At 37.7% G+C, this 18,780-nt stretch overlaps 1 protein-coding gene across 1 annotated transcript in view; it reads left to right on the forward strand.

Moving 5' to 3' along the window:
• The window catches only part of CLASP1 (cytoplasmic linker associated protein 1), a 260,490-nt gene that overhangs the window by 196,619 nt on the left and 45,091 nt on the right, over nucleotides 1–18,780 (forward strand). Inside the window, exons 27-32 of the mRNA XM_058548789.1 lie at nucleotides 879–881; nucleotides 1,079–1,242; nucleotides 5,708–5,786; nucleotides 7,117–7,260; nucleotides 14,855–14,998; nucleotides 15,533–15,639. Coding sequence (XP_058404772.1) covers nucleotides 879–881; nucleotides 1,079–1,242; nucleotides 5,708–5,786; nucleotides 7,117–7,260; nucleotides 14,855–14,998; nucleotides 15,533–15,639 — 641 coding nt within the window. The remainder of the gene's footprint in view (nucleotides 1–878; nucleotides 882–1,078; nucleotides 1,243–5,707; nucleotides 5,787–7,116; nucleotides 7,261–14,854; nucleotides 14,999–15,532; nucleotides 15,640–18,780) is intronic.

Below are 18,780 nucleotides of genomic sequence, written 5' to 3' on the forward strand. Positions count from 1 at the left end.
ATTTCTGTTACCTGTCACCTCTAGATTGCTGATTCAGAACCAGAATGTGAGGATAAAGAAGGAAATTTGTTTCCATCAGAAGTCTCTTGTACAGTGAGTTTGGAGGTCTCAGTTTAGTTCATATTCGCTAGCTGCCTCTGAGCTAATCCAGGAATCCCACAGCTGGGGCTCAGTGACTTTTTCCTGAGCTGTCTCATGGGAGACCGCTGGTGGTTAATAGTTACTGTGCTAGAACTGAGTAGGTATATGATGGCTGGGTTGTCCAGTAGAGCAAGACTCCTTAACCAGGTAGAAGACACAACGCTACTTCTCTCTCTGACATCCATTCAGGGACACTCCACTGTCTGTGGGCTCTGTCGCACCTTAGCTAGTGGTAATGATTACACAGCGGCATGACAATCATGTCAACTGTCAGTATCTTTTATTCTAAGCCATAATCTTTTATAAAGATTATTATGGCTTTTATAATACCTTTTTATAAAGATATTACTTTACAATATCTGAATTGGCTTACATCAAAATAGATGACTAAAATAAAAAGCAGTATATACATGAGTTTTTTTTCCCTCATCCTATAATAGTGTTTGTTGAATGCTAGATAATGAACAATAATAGTATAGAATTATGATGGTTAAAAGGCTTTTTTAAAGCAAAAGAAAGAAAGAAAAGCCTCTAGGGTTAAACTAGTATTTTTTAGCAAAGTTGATTTTTGTCTATACCAAATTTTAAAGGCATATCAAGGGAAGGAAAAGTATTTTATCAGTTTGTAGCCTTTTCAGGTCTTTTAAGAAACTGCATGAAAATGGTATTAATTCACTGTGGACTAACATGGAATTTGTTTTGTTGCATGACCTGATTTGCTGTGGAATTCACAACAGAGAGTAAGTTCCAATCTTTTTTTCTTTATCTATTTTCTGTAATATATTTGCCTTCTATAATATATGACCAGTTGTTAGCACTGTTAACCTAGGTTATGAGAGTCTGGGCAAAGCCAGTATGGGCAAATTTAATGTTTTGGAGACTTTGGAGGAAATTATAAATTAAATATGTGAAGTATTTGGTTTTCATTTGTGTCTAGGTTTTCAGCATGTTTTTGGAGACTCTTGTGGATTTTATAATAATTCATAAGGATGACTTGCAAGACTGGCTTTTTGTTCTTCTCACACAATTACTTAAGAAAATGGGAGCAGATTTACTTGGATCTGTGCAAGCAAAAGTTCAGAAGGCTCTAGATGTCACAAGGTAAGTGTTTAGGGGTTAGACCATTTTTTTCCAGCTTTTGAGATATAATTGACATATAACATTGTGTAAGTTTGAAGTGTACAATGTGATGATTTGATATATGTATATATTGTAAATCATCACTGCAAGGTTATTTAACACATCCTTCACCTCACATAATTACCATTTTTTTGTTGTGGTGGTGGTGAGAACATTAAGATCTATTCTCTTAGCAACTTTCAGGTGTGGAATACAGTATTGTTGTTAACTGTGGTCACCACACTGTACATTAGATCCCCAGAACTTAATCATGTTATAACTGGAATTTTGTACCCTTGGACCAACATCTTCCCATTTTCCCCCACCCCTCAGCCCCTAGCAACCACCATTCTGCTCTGTTTCTATGAGTTTGGCTTTTTTTTTTTTCAGATTCCATTTATAAGCCTGATCATATAGTATTTGTCTTTTTCTATCTGGCTTATTTCAGTTAGCAAACTGCCTTCAAGATTCATCTATGTTGTCACAAAGGGCAGGATTTCCTTCTTTTTTATGACTCAATAATATTCCATTGCATATACACACCATGTTTTATTTATACATTGATCCAACAGACACTGAAGTTGTATCCATCTTGGCTATTGCAAATAATGCTGCACTGAACATGGGGTTAGAGATCTCTTTCAGGTGATGATTTCATTTACTTTGGATATATGCCTAGAAGTGAAATTGCTGGATCATATGGGAGTTTAGTTTTAATTTTTTTTTTTTTTTTTTTTAAAGATTTTATTTATTCATTTTTTTTCCCCCCAAAGCCCCAGTAGATAGTTGTAACGTCATAGGTTCACATCCTTCTAGTTGCTGTACGTGGGACTCGGCCTCAGGTTGGTCGGAGAAGTGGTGCCTTGGGGCGTGCCCAGGATCCGAACCTGGGCCGCCAGCATCAGAGCGCGCGCACTTAACCGCTAAGCCATGGAGCCGGCCCTAGTTTTAATTTTTTGAGGAACCTCCATGCTGTTTTCTGTGGTGCCTGTACCAATTTACATTCCCACCAAAAGTGCACGAGGTTTCTCTTTTCTTCACATCCTCACCAACACTTCTCTCTTGTCTTTTTCAGAATAGCTGTTCTTGCAGGGGAGAGGTGGTGTCTCATTGTGGTTTTGATTTGCATTTCCCTGACGATTAGTGATGCTGACCACCTTTTTGTGTGCTCGTTGGCCATTTGTATGTCTGCTTTGGGAAAATGTCTGTGTATTCAGGGGCAAGACCATTTTGACGTTATAAGACTCTTGTAGGTGGTTTCTTGCCATTCTTTTCTGTTACCCATGGTTTTTGTCACCCACTCAAATATCTGCTCTCTTACTCAATTCCCACGTTCTCTTGTTAACATATTTGTTGAAATGTCCCGCAATCCATGAGATGAAATACCCATATCTTCCTTGAATTGGCATTGTTTTTGTGAATGCCTAAAATAAATGTAAAAACAAATATAAAACTTTGAAAATTGATTCTCTTCTCTTTAAAGATCATTTTAGAATATTTATTTATATTCTTCTGAAGACCTCAGTATTTTTAATACTTCAGCTTCTTATAAGTCACACAGGTTTTTCTACCCATGTGTGATGTAGGGTTCCCATTCGTTCAGAAAGTCTCTATTGGCAGTTCCTTGGCTCAGAGATTGATAACATACTTACTGTAGTTGTAACCCTTCTGGCTGTGATGAGAAAAGAAAAATTGCTGAGACTCAGAAAAGTGTAAAAAACTGACTGTGCTGTTATTATTCAGAGACCTCTTATCTATTGCTTGTACAATTGTAAGTCCTTGACATATGAGTATTAGAAATTAAGTGATCTCAGGAGACACTTTGCAGTAATGTCTTCATTGTGATTTGGTGGGAGATAGAGGGGGATGTGTCATATCAGTGAATTTTTAAAAGGATAAACAAATGACTCCTGGTCACTCAGAAAATTATCATCAGAACAGTAACTTTTATATGACCCAGTTACTACAAACTGGCATATTACTAGGTATCACAGTATTTTCAGATGGAAGGGGTTTCTTCATTTTATTAGGAAACAGAGACTTCAACTTGACTTGCCCAGGGCCACGTTCGTGTTAGGGGAAGTCTGGGAGCTTGAATCCAGGATTGCTGATCATTGCTCTGGTGTCTCTTCCTATTATTACAGGCTGGCCTGTAAGCATGCGTCTTCCTCTCTTGTAGGAGAATGTGGATAGTATCAGTGCCTTTTCTTTCCTCTCTGGCTGCCTCCAGTGACAATAGCACACCCTGCCCTGCCATCACCCCCCCATGCATGCGTCTATTAGATGTCTCTGACTTCGAAACATTCATTTGTTCCTCTACACTATAGTGCCAACTATTTTCTTTTGGTCCCTGATCCTGTAGATCTGTATAATTTGTGCTGCTATAGAATTTTATTATCCAAATAGATTTCCCTTTTGATTTTCAGTGAACTCAATGTAATATACTATATTTGCTATAAGGCTTTCAAACACCATTTCCTCCTTTGGATGATTAAGTTCACTGGAATTAGGGAACGTTTCCTATACACCAGTATACCAGTGGATTTATAAAGGTTTAGCCAGGGGTTGCCTAGAGGGGCTGGGCTGATCCAGCTGATAATAAATGAATGAAGTAGACAGGAGGGAGGGTTATCTCATGGGCTGGACAGCTGCAGTCAGTTGTGGCCATGTTGGGATGTGGGCCCAGGGGTACTAGACTTTTCAAGAAGGTCAGAAATGTGGATTAAAGCAACAGATTTGAGATTTTTTTTTTTAGTGACGCTTTGAAAGCCAAATCAAACATTTGTGAGCCAGACTTGGCTTATAGGTAGCTTCCTTAATTTAGGTGAATTTATGAAAGGCAAGATCCATTTCAGATTTTTAGGGATGGTGGGAATATCTTAACTTTGGTGATTAAGGAAAGCAGTTCCTTAATCAATCAATAAACAGTTAAGTTCTCCCTTCCTGTTAATTTTCCTGGATGCCTCTTTGCTTCAGGAATCCCCTTCTCAGTTGATTTGGTCTAAGTCTCTAAAGCATATCCTTATTCCCCTTTTCTCAGCAGCTGAGTTGTAGAGCTTCTTAAACTAATGGATTAATCAGTGAGTATTGAGGGGGTCTCAGTGATGTTTGAGAGCTCTTCCTAAGGTAGTAGACCTGATTGCGAATCTGCTTCAGTTTCCTTTGGCTATGCTTAACAACAGGACACATTTCTGGGTTAAACACACCAGTCGCTTAAATGTATATTCTCCATTCTCACCTTGCTGTAGAAGAAAGGAGAGGCATTTTGTGTGTGGTTTGTCAACTTTGTTTCTTTAGTTTTTAGCCAGAATGAGTCACTTAAATCATGTATATTGAGTGTTCTTTGCTTCCAGAAGTGGTCCTCGTAGCTTCCTGGATACAGATAGATGTGGGAGAAAAGGATGTGTTGTTGGGTCAAGTTTACTTTTTATTAGTAATTATAATGATAGTAATACCAGTACCTAGTATGCACCATGCGCTTTATATTTTTCTTGTGTTATTTCATTTAAATTTTATATCGGTCCTATGATTTTATAGATTTGATCCCTCATGCCTGTTCTTTTTACTATACTTTTATAGATAGAGAAAAGTCTCTAAGAGAGTCCAAAGAAAGCAATGCAATCACTCAGCTTCAATTGTAATAGATGTTTGCATTGCATTATCTTTCCTGTTAGTAATGAAAGGTGCATCTGCATTATCCACGTGGGCTTCATTGTGCGATTTTAAACTAATACTAGTAATTGCAGCATTTTAAGGGAGAGAGATTTTCCTAGCCAAGAGACTTCAGGGTTACTCAGTTGGATTAAAAGTATGAGATGACTATAAGAAATGGGATCAGAACAGGCAAGAAATGGAACAGGAGAGGGGCTCCTGGGGCTCCAGGCTTCTGTGTCTGTTTTGTAGCTGGATATGGGATAGGGGGTTTTTCTGACAGAGAAACCCACAGGCACACTTCTGTGGTGACTGTACAAAACAGAGATCATAAGCAGTGACCCAGCTAGGACCAAGGAGGACAACCCAGTCAGCTGTAAGCAGCCAAGTGAGGATGTAAAAATAAGATTTGGGAATTGGAAGTGTTTTTCATGTAAGCAGTATTCAGAAAGATAGCTGGAGAGAAGATGAGCAGATCCCTAGTAGGCAAGTAGGAATCTCTTCCTTAGTTTATTGCTTGGTCTTAATTTTTAAAATAGCATACTCAAAGTAAGTGTAGTATGTGTTTCGAGACTTTTAACAAGATTTCACTTTTTTCTAAATTTTCTCTATAATGTGTATTATTTTAGTATTTATATAAAATGAAAAGCACTATTTTAAAAATATGAACAGGCTTGCTTTTACATACATTAGAGTAATCTACAGCAGTGTATTTTTGGTTCTTATATGGTTTTACATTATTTTTTGTAGTAAATCTTTCTTTAAAACAGGTACTTTTTTGTTTTTTTAAATCTAGGGACTCCTTTCCATTTGATCAACAATTTAACATTTTGATGAGATTTATTGTGGATCAAACTCAGACTCCTAACCTCAAGGTTGGTAACTATTTGTCATTACAGTGCAACCTCTACAAGTCAAATGTGCTTAAAATGTACTTTTTTATACATGATACTTGGCTATTATGAATAAATCTGCTGTGAGCATTCTTGTACAACTCTTTGTAGACAGGTTTCCATTTCTCTTAGGTCAGTACCTCATAGAGAAGTTGCTGGTTTATTGGGTAGGGGTATGTTTAACTTTATTTAAACTGCTCAAATGGTTGTACCATATTATATTCCTACCAGCAATGTATGAGAGCTCCAGGTGTTCCATATCCTTACCAATATTTGTGTATTATTACTACTTTTTACAATTAATATTTAAACTAGAAAACTCTGATGTGTTGAGATAGGTATCTTATTGAGTGTTTTTTTGTTTGTTGTGTGAGGAAGATTGGCTCTGAAGTAACATCTATTGCCAATCCTCCTCTTTTTGCTTGAGGAAGTTTAGCCCTGAGCTAACATCTGTGCCCACCTTCCTCTATTTTGTACGTGGGACACCGCCACACAGGGCTTGATGAGCGGTGCATAGGTCCGCGCCCAGGATTCGAACCTGTGAACCCTGGGCTGCCAAAATGGAGCTCGTGAACTTAACCACTATGTCCCTGGGCCGGCCCGTTATTGGAATGTTTTCAATATTAACATTCTAACACGTGAAAATTAGTTGTTATATGTTCTGGAAAATCATACCTATAATAACAAGACTAAATTTGAGGGAGGATATATGTCAGTTTGAATTAGGTCATGTACATCATCTATTCTTTGAGCATTTTCTTGGGGTTTTAGGATAGGCCCAATAACTAATAACTCTTTCCTCCTGAGGTCAAAACCAATTGAGACATCAATGGAGAAGTTAGGGAAGAGTACCAGCTTGATTACTGAAAATGCTGCCTTGCAATACATGGCCTAGAATGTCTAAAAAACAAAACTAACAACAGAGTTGTACTTGCCATGTGCAGGGCCCCCCCCCCCCCCCCCCCCCCCGGTCGCTGGCAGAGCTGGAAATCCCACAGCCTCCCCCATGTGAGCTCCTCCCTGGTAAGTATCTTGCAGCACACATGAGTTGCAGAGCACACCTTCTCTGCAGGCACGATAATCTAAAAATGAAGAGGATTAAGCTGCATGGCACTCTTCCTGTTCCCAAGCTTACCTGTTGGTCATTTCATGCTTTTTTGTTCCTGATGGATGTCACTCCATGTGGAAACATAAATCCAGGAGAAAGAAGGTGTTCCCTGAGTAGTGTTTACTTTTCTCTGATCACCAGTTAAGAATTCTATTCAAAGATTCATAAAGTATACTTAATGTTTATAATTATTGGATCTTTCAGGTCAAAGTTGCAATCCTGAAGTACATTGAGTCTCTCGCTAGGCAGATGGATCCAACAGATTTTGTAAACTCTAGTGAGACAAGGCTTGCTGTTTCTAGAATTATAACCTGGACAACAGAACCAAAGAGTTCAGACGTGAGAAAGGTATGTCCAAGAGAGCTCAAGTACAGCTTTAATTACAAACTCTTCTTAGGTGTGTGTTAGAAAAAGAGATTTATTTAGAAACCTGCAAACACCCCACACAGCTACATGCAAACCTTTAGCACTCCTTTTCTGTGGAAACCAAGACTTGCTCTTGTCCCGCATCTTCTCTCTTCAGATCCACCGAGTTCCAGCCTTTGAATATCAGAACGAAAATCTGGAATCTTGTATGATGGGTTCATGGTTTTCTTAGGTGTCTGTTTTATATGTTTTTTAATGTGAAAGCACTAGTAGTTTAATGTCTCTCACAAGGACATTGGTTTTCCTTATATCAGTTCTGTGACATGTACTTGGAAGATTGAATTGCAGATTGCAGGCCACCTGGCCATAAGGTGACTCATGGTCAAGTGTGGTTGAGAGTTTGTGAAAATGTAATGAATTCTTGAATTTAAAAAGAGCAAAAAAACTTCTGATTATATACCACACTTTGAACATCGTCTCTTTGATTTGGGGAGTGAGGTGCAGAGGTGGAATTCAGATTTTTGAGACACCCTGAAACCAAGGTGTTTGTTGTTTTCTTGTTTTTTTTAATCAGCTGAAGAAAAGTATTTGCTACGTTCTTGTGAAATGGCACCTTGAGGGGCATATAACATAGTAAAGAGCACAGGATACTGTTATTCCTATTACTAGAAAGTATTCTGCCTTAGGACTATCGTGAAGATTAATTAATATATGTAAAGCATTTAATCAATTCCTGACACGTTAGAAGTACACAAGTACAAGTTATTATAGTGTTTGTTGTTTCTGTTATTCTCTTACTGTCAGTGTCATATTCTTCTACACTTGTGTTTCACATGTGGCCATTATTCCTTTATATATAAACTAGCTAGCCTTTATAAAATACTTTCAAGAGCCAGATTTCTCAGTTCTGCTTTCAGACTACAAGTACTTGATTTTGGTTATTTATGTATAATCACGAACCTCACGTTTTTCTTCTGTACTATACTCCTTCCACAGCCACCCCTACCAATGTAGTCCTTTGGCCTTGGGGCAGAGCTGATAATGTGGACCACTTGGGTCCAGGCAGGGAAAAACAAAAGGATGATTCCAAGCAATAGTTAGCAAGGTTGGTGTATTTCCAAGTGCAAATGAACACTTAGCTCCTTCTCTAATGGAGTTCAAGGAGGAGAACCAAAGAATTATCTGCAGGATTTCTTTGGAAGGGTCACAGTTTATGTAGTTCTCGCATCCACTGTATAGTAATAAACTAAGTTATCCAAGGTCAAAGGAACAAGGGCAAATCTTATTAAAGCACTCATTCAAAATTATTGTTCTCATATTAACAAATATTTTTGATTCATGATCCTTCTGCAGAATTTCTCAACATTTATCAAAAGAACATTTCACTGGCAACCTTTAATTTAACCACTAAGCCAGTTTTGGATTAGGGAGGTACACTGGGAGGTGATTGAGTGATTTGGTTGATTTGATAGTCAGAAACAGGTATTTGTGTTATAATTTTCAAAATCACACGATCAACCAAGAAATATAGAAGCCTTAAGTGCAGCTTTCTGTCTTTAGTCATAACACGTAAGTAAGCGTGTGTGTCTATGTGAGTATGTGCTTTTGTAATTGAATTTTACTTAAGTATTCCCTCTTGTGGGGCTGAAACATATTTTAGACATGCACATTACCATAATTAGGGCCTGTGTGGGAGCAACTAGCTTTGATCGTAGTGTCCACTTTCTTGGGACATGCACATTAATGCACTGAAGATACCCTTGTCTATTTAAAATAATCTTTCATTTGCAGAGTTATTAAAAGGTTATATCAGGTGCTAGGGAAATCTTGGTGATTTAAAAGCACTTTGTGATCATGAACCAAGTTCTCGGGTTGGGATCTGCTTTAATTTCTTAGAAAGAGCCCTGTAGTCAGAAATCTATGCAGTAAATTCTCATATTGGCCCCATCCTTGGAGAATATTAATTTTATGCAAACAGTACTTGGGGAGTTTGCAGACAGTGTAATTCATTCTCCATATCTATGTGATCATATTTGTAAAATCACTTTAGAAACCTTTTAAGCTGATACAACTCTGATCTGTTGAGTTTGACATTTTTTTTTTAAAGATTTTATTTATTTATTTATTTTCCCCCCCAAAGCCCCACTAGATAGTTGTATGTCATAGCTGCACATCCTTCTAGTTGCTGTATGTGGGACGCGGCCTCAGCATGGCCGGAGAAGCGGTGCGTCAGTGCGCGCCTGGGATCTGAACCCGGGCCGCCGGCAGCGGAGCGCACGCACTTAACCGCTAAGCCACGGGGCCGACCCTGACTTTGACATTTTTAATGTTTTGTTTCCCTTTCTATCTCAGTGTTTTGGGATGTTTCATTTTGGAGAGAGAGGGGTGTTTAAATATTTAAGATGTTTTGAAAGGAGGGAAGAAGCACAACCGAAACCAGAACACAAGCTAGTCACCTGTGAAGTGTGTTCACCAGGCTGAGACTGATGGGGACTGGATGGAAAAGCCCTACCAGACTGTAACTGGCCTGCTTTATTCCAGAAGGAACTTTTCTCATTTTCTATGTCTGGGAGTCCTGACTAGTGTTTTGATCAAACTATACAGAAGTACACTAGACCTTTCTTAATGCATTGTGTTTCTGTTAAGATAATGTAATGGATTAACAGTAGAAAGTGTGATCTCTATTTGACATCTGCCTCTACCACTTGTTAGCAGTGTGAGCAAGTAATTTAACCTGTGAATTCTTATTTATTATTCATAGAATGGAAATAATAACACTTGCCTGAGGCATTGTTAGGAGGACTGATTGCAATAAAGTATATAAAGACATAGATAAACATTGCTTCCTTTGCTGTTGTAGCTCCTGCTGTTATCGTTTGAAGGTGGTTTTGGTTTTGCTACTACTGTTTGTGGAACAAACTGAGAACCAAATTTTTTATGGTATTAGGAAATTTTTTCCCATCAATCAAGGGATTGTGGTAATGACAATAGAATTTTTTTTTTTTGTGAGGAAGATCAGCTGTGAGCTAACATCTGCCAATCCTCCTCTTTTTTTTTTTTTTTTTTTTGCCGAGGAAGACTGGCCCTGGGCTAACATCCGTGCCCATCTTCCTCCACTTTATATGGGATGCCGCCACAGCATGGCTTGACAAGCGGTACATTGGTGCGCGCCCGGGATCCGAACCGGCGAACCCTGGGCTGCCGCAGTGGAGCACACGCACTTAACCGCTTACGCCACCGGGCCGGCCCCGACAATAGAATTTTTAATGATATATTTATGTTTTAGGATTGAGAATCCCTGTATGTTTGCTTATTATACGTGATTCTGTAACATTTAGCACCTACTTTGTCAGGTGAAATAACAGATTTAGCCTCCAAATGTCGTTTTGAGAAATGTGGGAAATGAAGGCCTGGCAAAGAAACCTAGAAAATACAAAGATTCTGTTGCCTGGAGTAGGAAAGTATATAAATAGCCTTTAGAAGTTGAAATTTCTAATTGAAAAATTTAAAAATCTCTGATTATAGATAGGCAGCGTGGCCTAATCTAAAAGCTAAGGGTTTTTTTATCAAATAAGATTTGAATCTCAGCTTGACTATGCCTGCCTGTTGCAAGGCTCGTTTTGACCTCTTTGATCTTCCATTTTATCACATAAAGCAAGAATACTACTACTTGTAGAACGGTTATGATTATTAAGGACCTAGCAAATGATTGAAGTTTAAAACTGGTAGTTACTGTTATTTATTATTATTATTCTTAGCTTTAGATTATATTTACCTAGATGACTTCATAAAAGAAGCGAAATACAGCTTACAAATAACCATGGTTTAAGCACTTGCTGCTTCTGTCTGATCCAATCCTACACCTTTCCTGTTTGTCAGTCCCCGCTTCAGCGTAGTCGAGTAGGTGAGGATTTCCCCACTAGGTCAGCTTCAGCCTGCTCTGGGCCTGGAGAAGGAAACTTGGAAGAAAATTGTAAACAGGTAGATTTAAAACTGTGTACTGATTTGAAAAAAGACACTTCGCTGTTTGCATTTTAGATTATTAATACTGATTACCCTTGTGAAGACACTGAGATTTTGAAGAAACCTAAATTTAATATAATACTACCTGAGCGTGTGTGTATGTGCCTGTGGAAATGTGTGTGTTTTGGTATGTTTTATGATTAACTACCTTCTCAAAGAAATAGCCATGTTGAGTGCAGACCTCTACCATATTTTAATGAAATAGTGAAGGAGAAATACTAAATAAGAAATGTTTGAAGGTTTTGAAATACCTTCTCTTTGGTGATTTTCTAAGGCAGTGTTAATGACCATCTGAAGGGAGCAGTAATAGTTGTTTAATAAATTAGAAACACCTTTTCCTCCCAAATTTTAAGTTTTCCCTAATTAATACCAACACTGAAGCATTTGTCAAAGCTTTACTGTTCTCCTGCCCAGAAGAATCCTTTTCTGCTGTAAGGTACACAGCATTCAAGGCAGTCAATCCCCCTGGGAGTTCTTTTCAAGCAGGAGCAGTGAGGTTTGAAGAACCCTTTACTCTCATACCCCAAATCCTACTGTAGGGCGTGAATGGGAATCATTTCCTTTTAAGTTGCCATTTGATCTTTAAAATAAACTGCCCTAGAGTTGTCCATTAGAAAAAGTTAGCAGCAGTCTTGAGGTTTTTTCTGGCTGCTTAATGGCCCTGTCTCTTGTGGAAGGCAAGAGTTCATAGATGGGACTAGAGCAATGACACTCTCCACTTTTTGATTCATTATTGAACGTGAGCTATGCCCAGGCTTTTTAAAATGAATCTCTCCAACCCATCCCCATATTTGGAATTATTCCTTTAATGAGAGCATATTGTTGATAATGATAAATATAACCCAGTTTTCTTGCTTGCTTAGATTCTAGTATTCTGACTTCTCACTAACACAGAGGGTTGTAGATAAAATATTTTAGGACCATAACTGTCTCATTCTTTGTAAAACTTGAATGTAAAATCTTTTTAAGATAACATATTCAAATGATATTTCTATCCATTTCTGGAGCTTGGATCTCGTTAGAAAAAGATTTTGCTCTGAAAATAGCTTTAATCCAAAGGATGACTTTTGAAAACTGTATAAAATCATTTACATTTTGTATTTCTAAAAATGTGAAAATAATTTATTGACATGTATAAATTACATACTTGTACCGTGTGTCCAACTAGTTATATCTTCAAAATTTCCTGTTTGGTTTTTTAATCAAAATTCAACTTCAGGATTATTCAGAGAAGGTTCTTTAATGGGTCTGAAGTTAAAGTCTATGACACTTTCTTTTCCCATTTCTAAAAGTCACTAAAGTTAAGTAGCCATGAATTAGCACAGTGTCTAGGCCTATCATCTTGCAGCCCTCCTGTTCCTAAAAGAGCCCACTAATTTTGTAATTTGCTTCATGAAAAACCTCAAATAAGTTCATGGTATTAGATATCATGTCATTCTGAGAAACAAGATGATCTTTTAAGTAAAGACAGTGGCACATTTCGTGTAAAAATATACTATTCAAAAATATAATGTTACAGGGGGCCGGCCCGGTGGCGCAAGCGGTTAGGTGCGCGCGCTCCGCTGCGGCGGCCCGGGGTTCGCTGGTTCGGATCCCGGGCGCGCACCGACGCACTGTTTGGTAAGCCATGCTGTGGTGGCGTCCCATATAAAGTGGAGGAAGATAGGCACAGATGTTAGCCCAGGGCCGTCTTCCTCAGCAAAAAAAAAAAAAAAAAAAAAGAGGAGAATTGGCGGATGTTAGCTCAGGGCTGATCTCCTCAAAAAAAAAAAAAAATATATATATATATATATATATAATGTTACATTTTATAATTTTCAAATGCTATTTTCAGTCAACAAAAAATAAGTGCCTAAGCTTTCTTATTCAATTGGCAACATTGATTTTTCCCCCCTACTAAAACTCAAGTCTGCTTCTTTCTTTCTCTTTGAAGTGCAGTTTTTTTTGCATGCATTTTTTTCTAACATCTAATTTTTTAAAATGCACAGGTTACTTTGCATGATTTTTGGAATTTGCTTATATACAAATATACAAATCATGTTAATAGTATATTAAATTGGTGATAAAATAGATTCCTTCAGATAATGATTTATTAAGAATGTTCAATAATGAAAAGTAGAAATGTATATTTTAATACAATCAGTAAGAATGTGTTTTGTCTGTGTCATGAAAGCACACTGGCCCCTTGTGATTTAATTTGGATGGAAAGGCTACTAGTGACTATATTTGGAGATCAAAGGAAAAAAGTAAGATACTTTTGCCCAATGCTGTGCTTAATGAATGCTTTTGACATGTTGAAGACATAATTTTTGATTCTGTAAAAAGCATTCTACTGATATTTTAAAATTCATAATTCATTTTTATTTTTGGTTAAATACATTTGGGTTTTTGGATTTTTTTTCCTTTTCCAGGCACAAATAGTAGTTTTGTGTTAACTGGACATAGGATTAATTTTAACATTGTAAAAGCATTGAAATATTTTACGGTGTTTATTTGTAAAGAATTTCTCAGCGAGTATGTTTTTTGTAATATTCTATATCAGAAAAAAAAATTCAGAATAATTACTGCAATCCTAAAAATTAGACTCTTTGGAAAGATAAATGTATGCTTTTAGTCAAAAGATTTTCATAATGTGTTTTCCTTTCTTTTGACCCTTAGAAATTTGTAAGAAATGCCGGTTAGTAGTTACTAAAATTTTCTTTTGTCGTAGTTTTTCTAAATGAAAACCCTTATAACTAATTCCTCAGGCATTGTTTCTTTAAGCTCACTTGCCTGCTACTCCATTAGTGCCGCAGAAAACACATAACTTGCCGGAGGAGTCTGAGTCTCATTTGACTCCTCTTGCTTCAGCTAACTGCTTTTCCCTCCTTACTCCCACAGTAATGACAAGCACTCCTGCAGTGTGTTGTCTCAGTTCATAAAGGAAAGTAGAACGTTTTCCAAAAGACAGAATAGTAAGTTTTTAATTTGTACCATGTAAGTCTGGTTTGCTTCCCAAAGACAGTTGCTCTCCTCCATTCACAGGTATAAAAGGAGGAGTTTTTCAGATGTGTTTAAACTCTGTCTTTTTCTTGTATTTCTCAGGTACTAGGAGTGGGGTAGAGGAAAAGAGATTTCTCAAGAAAACCCAGCCCATTTAGAAACTTGTTCTTTCCAGGGTGCACTGGGAGCCCTGTCCAGCTCTGACGACTTAGAGTGTACAATCTTAAGCCTTTTAAAATTTTTTGATTGTTTCATTTACATATTTATCAGCTTTGTTCCTAGTACTAGACAACACAGGAGAAGTTATAGGAATTTACTATTACCGTGCTGTGGAAATCTGCGGCAGGGGCTTCACCGTGACACCAGGGCTTACTTCCAGATTGAGCTCGTTCGTATTTATAATTAGTGATATCATTTTCTCCAGATGCTTTTTGTTCTGGGTTTTTATGGCAAAGGTGTCCTCTTTTTATTTATTTTACTCATGCAAAATTTTTTTTTTAAAATAATTTTAATGAACATTTTGACCAAGGTGTGCTATTGTACATTACATAAATGAATCATCTTTTTCTAGGCAGCACAAATTGTGCTAATCTCTCTGTTTGAATTGAACACTCCTGAATTTACCATGTTACTTGGTGCCTTGCCAAAAACATTCCAGGATGGTGCCACCAAACTCCTGCATAACCACCTCAAGAATTCCAGTAACACCGGTGTGGTGAGTACTTTGGTCATAATTGGTGCCTCTGTGCTGATCATGACCCTGGCGTATCCCTTGTCTAGAGCTTGTTCTAATAGAAGAGCAGCTTTCTTGTTCTCTTTTAGTAGATTGTGGGCATCTCGAGGGTGGGAGCCATGTCTGATCCTGCCATATTTCCAACGAATGAACCTGATATTGAAATATGGCCTTTTTCTTTAGTTAGGTTGTTTAATCAGTTAAATTTTTACTAGTCAGTCAGTCAGTCATTGAGTTAGTTATTTTTTTCATACTGTAAAGATGCAAATGCTCAATTATGTCTGTTACTGTAGCACAAATGACATCAGTCATTCAGCTTCAGGAATGCGTATATGATACTTACCCATTTTTGGTTTATAGGCACTTAAAATTGGCCTTATAATTCTGAAAAAAGTTACCCTGACTGTGCAAATTCTGCCCATTTATTTATGTGTGGGTTAAAAGGCCAAGGGAAAAGTGAAACTCTATTCTGTAGTTAGCCCTTGAATAATTATGCTTCTTCTGCCTTCACCCCAGGGCTCTCCGAGCAATACAATTGGCCGGACTCCCTCCCGACACACCAGCAGCAGGACTAGCCCCCTGACCTCACCCACCAACTGTTCCCATGGGGGCCTGTCTCCAAGGTAATGCCATTTCAACAGAAGTGAAGAAATGAAAGCACCCGAATGTCTAGCCGATTTCTAGACCAAGCTTAATACCAAAAAGTATATTGGTGTCAGGAGACCATGGGTTCTAGGCCCCACCCAAATCTTAACTGTATTATATTGGGCAAAGTGGTTAACTTCTTTGGTGAAATGAGTGATTTGTGCTGAATGTTCTCTGAGATTCTTATAGCTCTAAACACTCTCTAGTACCTTATAGTTTTTAAAACTGAAAGTTAAATTAAGTACTTTTTCGCATAGAAACTCATCACCTATTCTGTAAGTGATAGCACCTGGAAGTGTTTAGTCGTCTCAATAAATTCTTTATAGTCAGTCACACATAGTCTGGGGCAGTTTTCCAGCCAAGTGGCCATTCCAAGCATAGTTGCTACCATTATGGGCTCACATTTGAAGCAGAATGCTGCTCTGGAAGGAGGGATTAAGAATCTGAGAACTAAAATTGGATCAGCATTTTCAGACTTTTCTTGGGACCATGTGAACATTGGCATTATAGAGTCTGAGGCAGTGACTTAAAAAGAGAAAATGCTTTGTCTCAAGATCTTTAGATAACACTTCTCCATCTGGCCAGAGCCCTTGGATGTCTCTACATGGTGGTTTTAGTGACATGTGTTGGAGTCCCCCATGGCCTCACTCAGAGTAGTGGCCCTATAGGCCAAACTTTTTAGAAAAGAGCCAATCCTGGACCTGTAAGGGTCATCTATGCTGTGTTTGTCTACAAGAAGTCCAGCTCTTTGGGATCACTAACCACAGGAATAAGGGGACGGTGTCTTAAAGGTTGCTGACACCAAGATCTTAAAATTACAAGAAAATACTGCAAGTATGCCATTTTCCTGTTAAGAGTTACTTCTTTAGTGGGAAGATGTCAGAATGTAAGTGCCTTTAAATTTAGATTTTTAAAAGATCAGGAGTCTCCCAAACTCCTTCCTCCTTACCACTGAAGTCTCTACAGTTCCTCAAGTTATCGTATAAATATTTTGGAACATAACAAATTTGTATTTTTCTCTTGGTGAAACGAAGTATTTTGTATACTTACAGTATCCTACTGTTTATTTTGCCTTATGTTTAATCCCCTAAGGGCCCCTCCTACTATATTTAGGTAGAATGAAGTATGATGTTTTGTTTCCAGATTTGGTCTGTGTTGTCATCGTTTCAGCAGGCTATTATAATCAGACAGTTGAGACGAGAAACCAATGAAAATCTATCTGATTTTCCCCAGGTGTGACCGAGGCTCAGCCAACTATTATTTTTAATGTTAACATCTGTATCTAAAGTATATGGGTTGTGTCTTAAATGCCCAGGGTCCAGTGTTGACAATAAAATCAGAGTTCTCTTGGTGGGGGAGAATTTTATGGGAAACTTGTATTCTCTGTAAATTGTTGCTTTTGTCTAGAAGTGATACTTCTACAACATTAATTGGGACATCTGTTCTTCCATAATACACGGTTCATACTTCTTACCTTTTAGTTATTTCGTTATTAGGGTGGCACATTCTTTAGTAATAAGCAAAAGATAAAACTCAAATTAAGTATTTTGTTATTGTATGTGCTTAATAGTGTGAGTAAAAGAATTGGTGGGGGCTGCCAGCATAATCTATCAGAGCTGCGAATTGGCTAGGTATTAATCTTCGTGGATCTCCAAATTATTAAAAATTTTAATTTATTTTTCCAAGTTACCATTCATTCCTAATTGACCTGATGTTAATTTTTACTGTTAGGGTTACAGGTCAGTGGAAGAAATGAGGAGATTTAGTTTTAATATTAAAAAGTTGAAGTATGGCCCAAATATTTCCTTGTCAACAAATTCTTCTTTAGGGAATTATTTAGTTATGTAGTTTTTAAAAAAATGTGCCCTCAGTCAGTGCATAACTAGCTAGGTGGCCTTAGCCAACCTGAGCTCAATAGGGGAAATGATTTTTCTCACAAGTAAAATTATCCAGAAGTAGGAAAAACTGCCTTATGTCATCATATCACTTGAAATATTCAAATAGGCTACATACTTTCTACCAGGAAAATTATTAAAAAATGAACTCTTACACTAATTAGGAGAATGGACTAGGTTATCACATTCTAAGGAGGTGATAGACAAGTTGCACTGTATCTAATCTCAGCTGTTTTTCTGAGCAATGCTCTTGAAACATTTATTTTCTGTGACCTGCCATTCTTTTGAATTATCTTGACCATATGGTGTTAGCTTTTGCTATTACAATTATTTGTTTTTAATCTAATTTTGAATATCAAAATGAACTAGTATTTTTTTTAGTCCAAAAATTCTAAACTTGGATCATGGTGGTGTTAAGGAAATATTCTGAAATGATGAACAAATCTAATTTGATTTTTTAAAAAAAGTCACTAGTGAGGAAGTCATTTTTATCAACTCAATAGTGTTAGAGAAGCCATAGCTAACAGGTTAAACCTTCTGTTAATCGTCGTTCCTGTGTAAGGGAAGAATTACTGCTTATTCCTAGCTAGTTAACAAATACTACTGGGTATTTGTGGAGGAGATTTATGACCTTGAGTTTTTCATCATTAAACACATATTTTAGCTTATTTTACCCAGTGTGATTTATGTTAAATGAAAAACAGTTGTAAGGGGCTTCAGAAATCACGTGAAGTCCATTCCTTTTCAGTTAAATAAGTATATGGCAGTCCCCACTCCGGTCTGCTGTACATTCTTGGCAAACATGTTGTAGAGCAGGATAGCACTAGATAGATAACCTCTGTTTCCCCTACCAATAAAAGGTAATTTTAGGTGGAGTTTACGTTCATCCCATCAGAGGATCCGGAGTGTCCAGAGAATCAAAGTGGGGATTAACTGGGAGACCCAGCCTCCTACAGGGAGGTGGTGGTGTACCTGCTTTATCCTCTGCCTGTTAGCAGAGCTCCAGCCTGAAGTGGTCGCCCATATTCTTCTTGTACCTCTGTCCCCAACTCAGTGTGTGACTTAGAGAAGGTCTTTGGGCCCTTCTATGCCACAGTGACCTCTCATCTCCACACTTTATTTCCTTTCAAAATGGAGCCATAACTGTCCTCAGGTGGAGACTCGCTCTGTACCTCCTGCTCTTAGAACTACACTGCATGGCAGCGACAGGCAGTGCTGCTCCGC

The sequence above is a fragment of the Diceros bicornis genome, chromosome 10 (assembly GCF_020826845.1).
Source record: "Diceros bicornis minor isolate mBicDic1 chromosome 10, mDicBic1.mat.cur, whole genome shotgun sequence".
NCBI classification, from domain to species: Eukaryota; Metazoa; Chordata; class Mammalia; order Perissodactyla; family Rhinocerotidae; genus Diceros; species Diceros bicornis.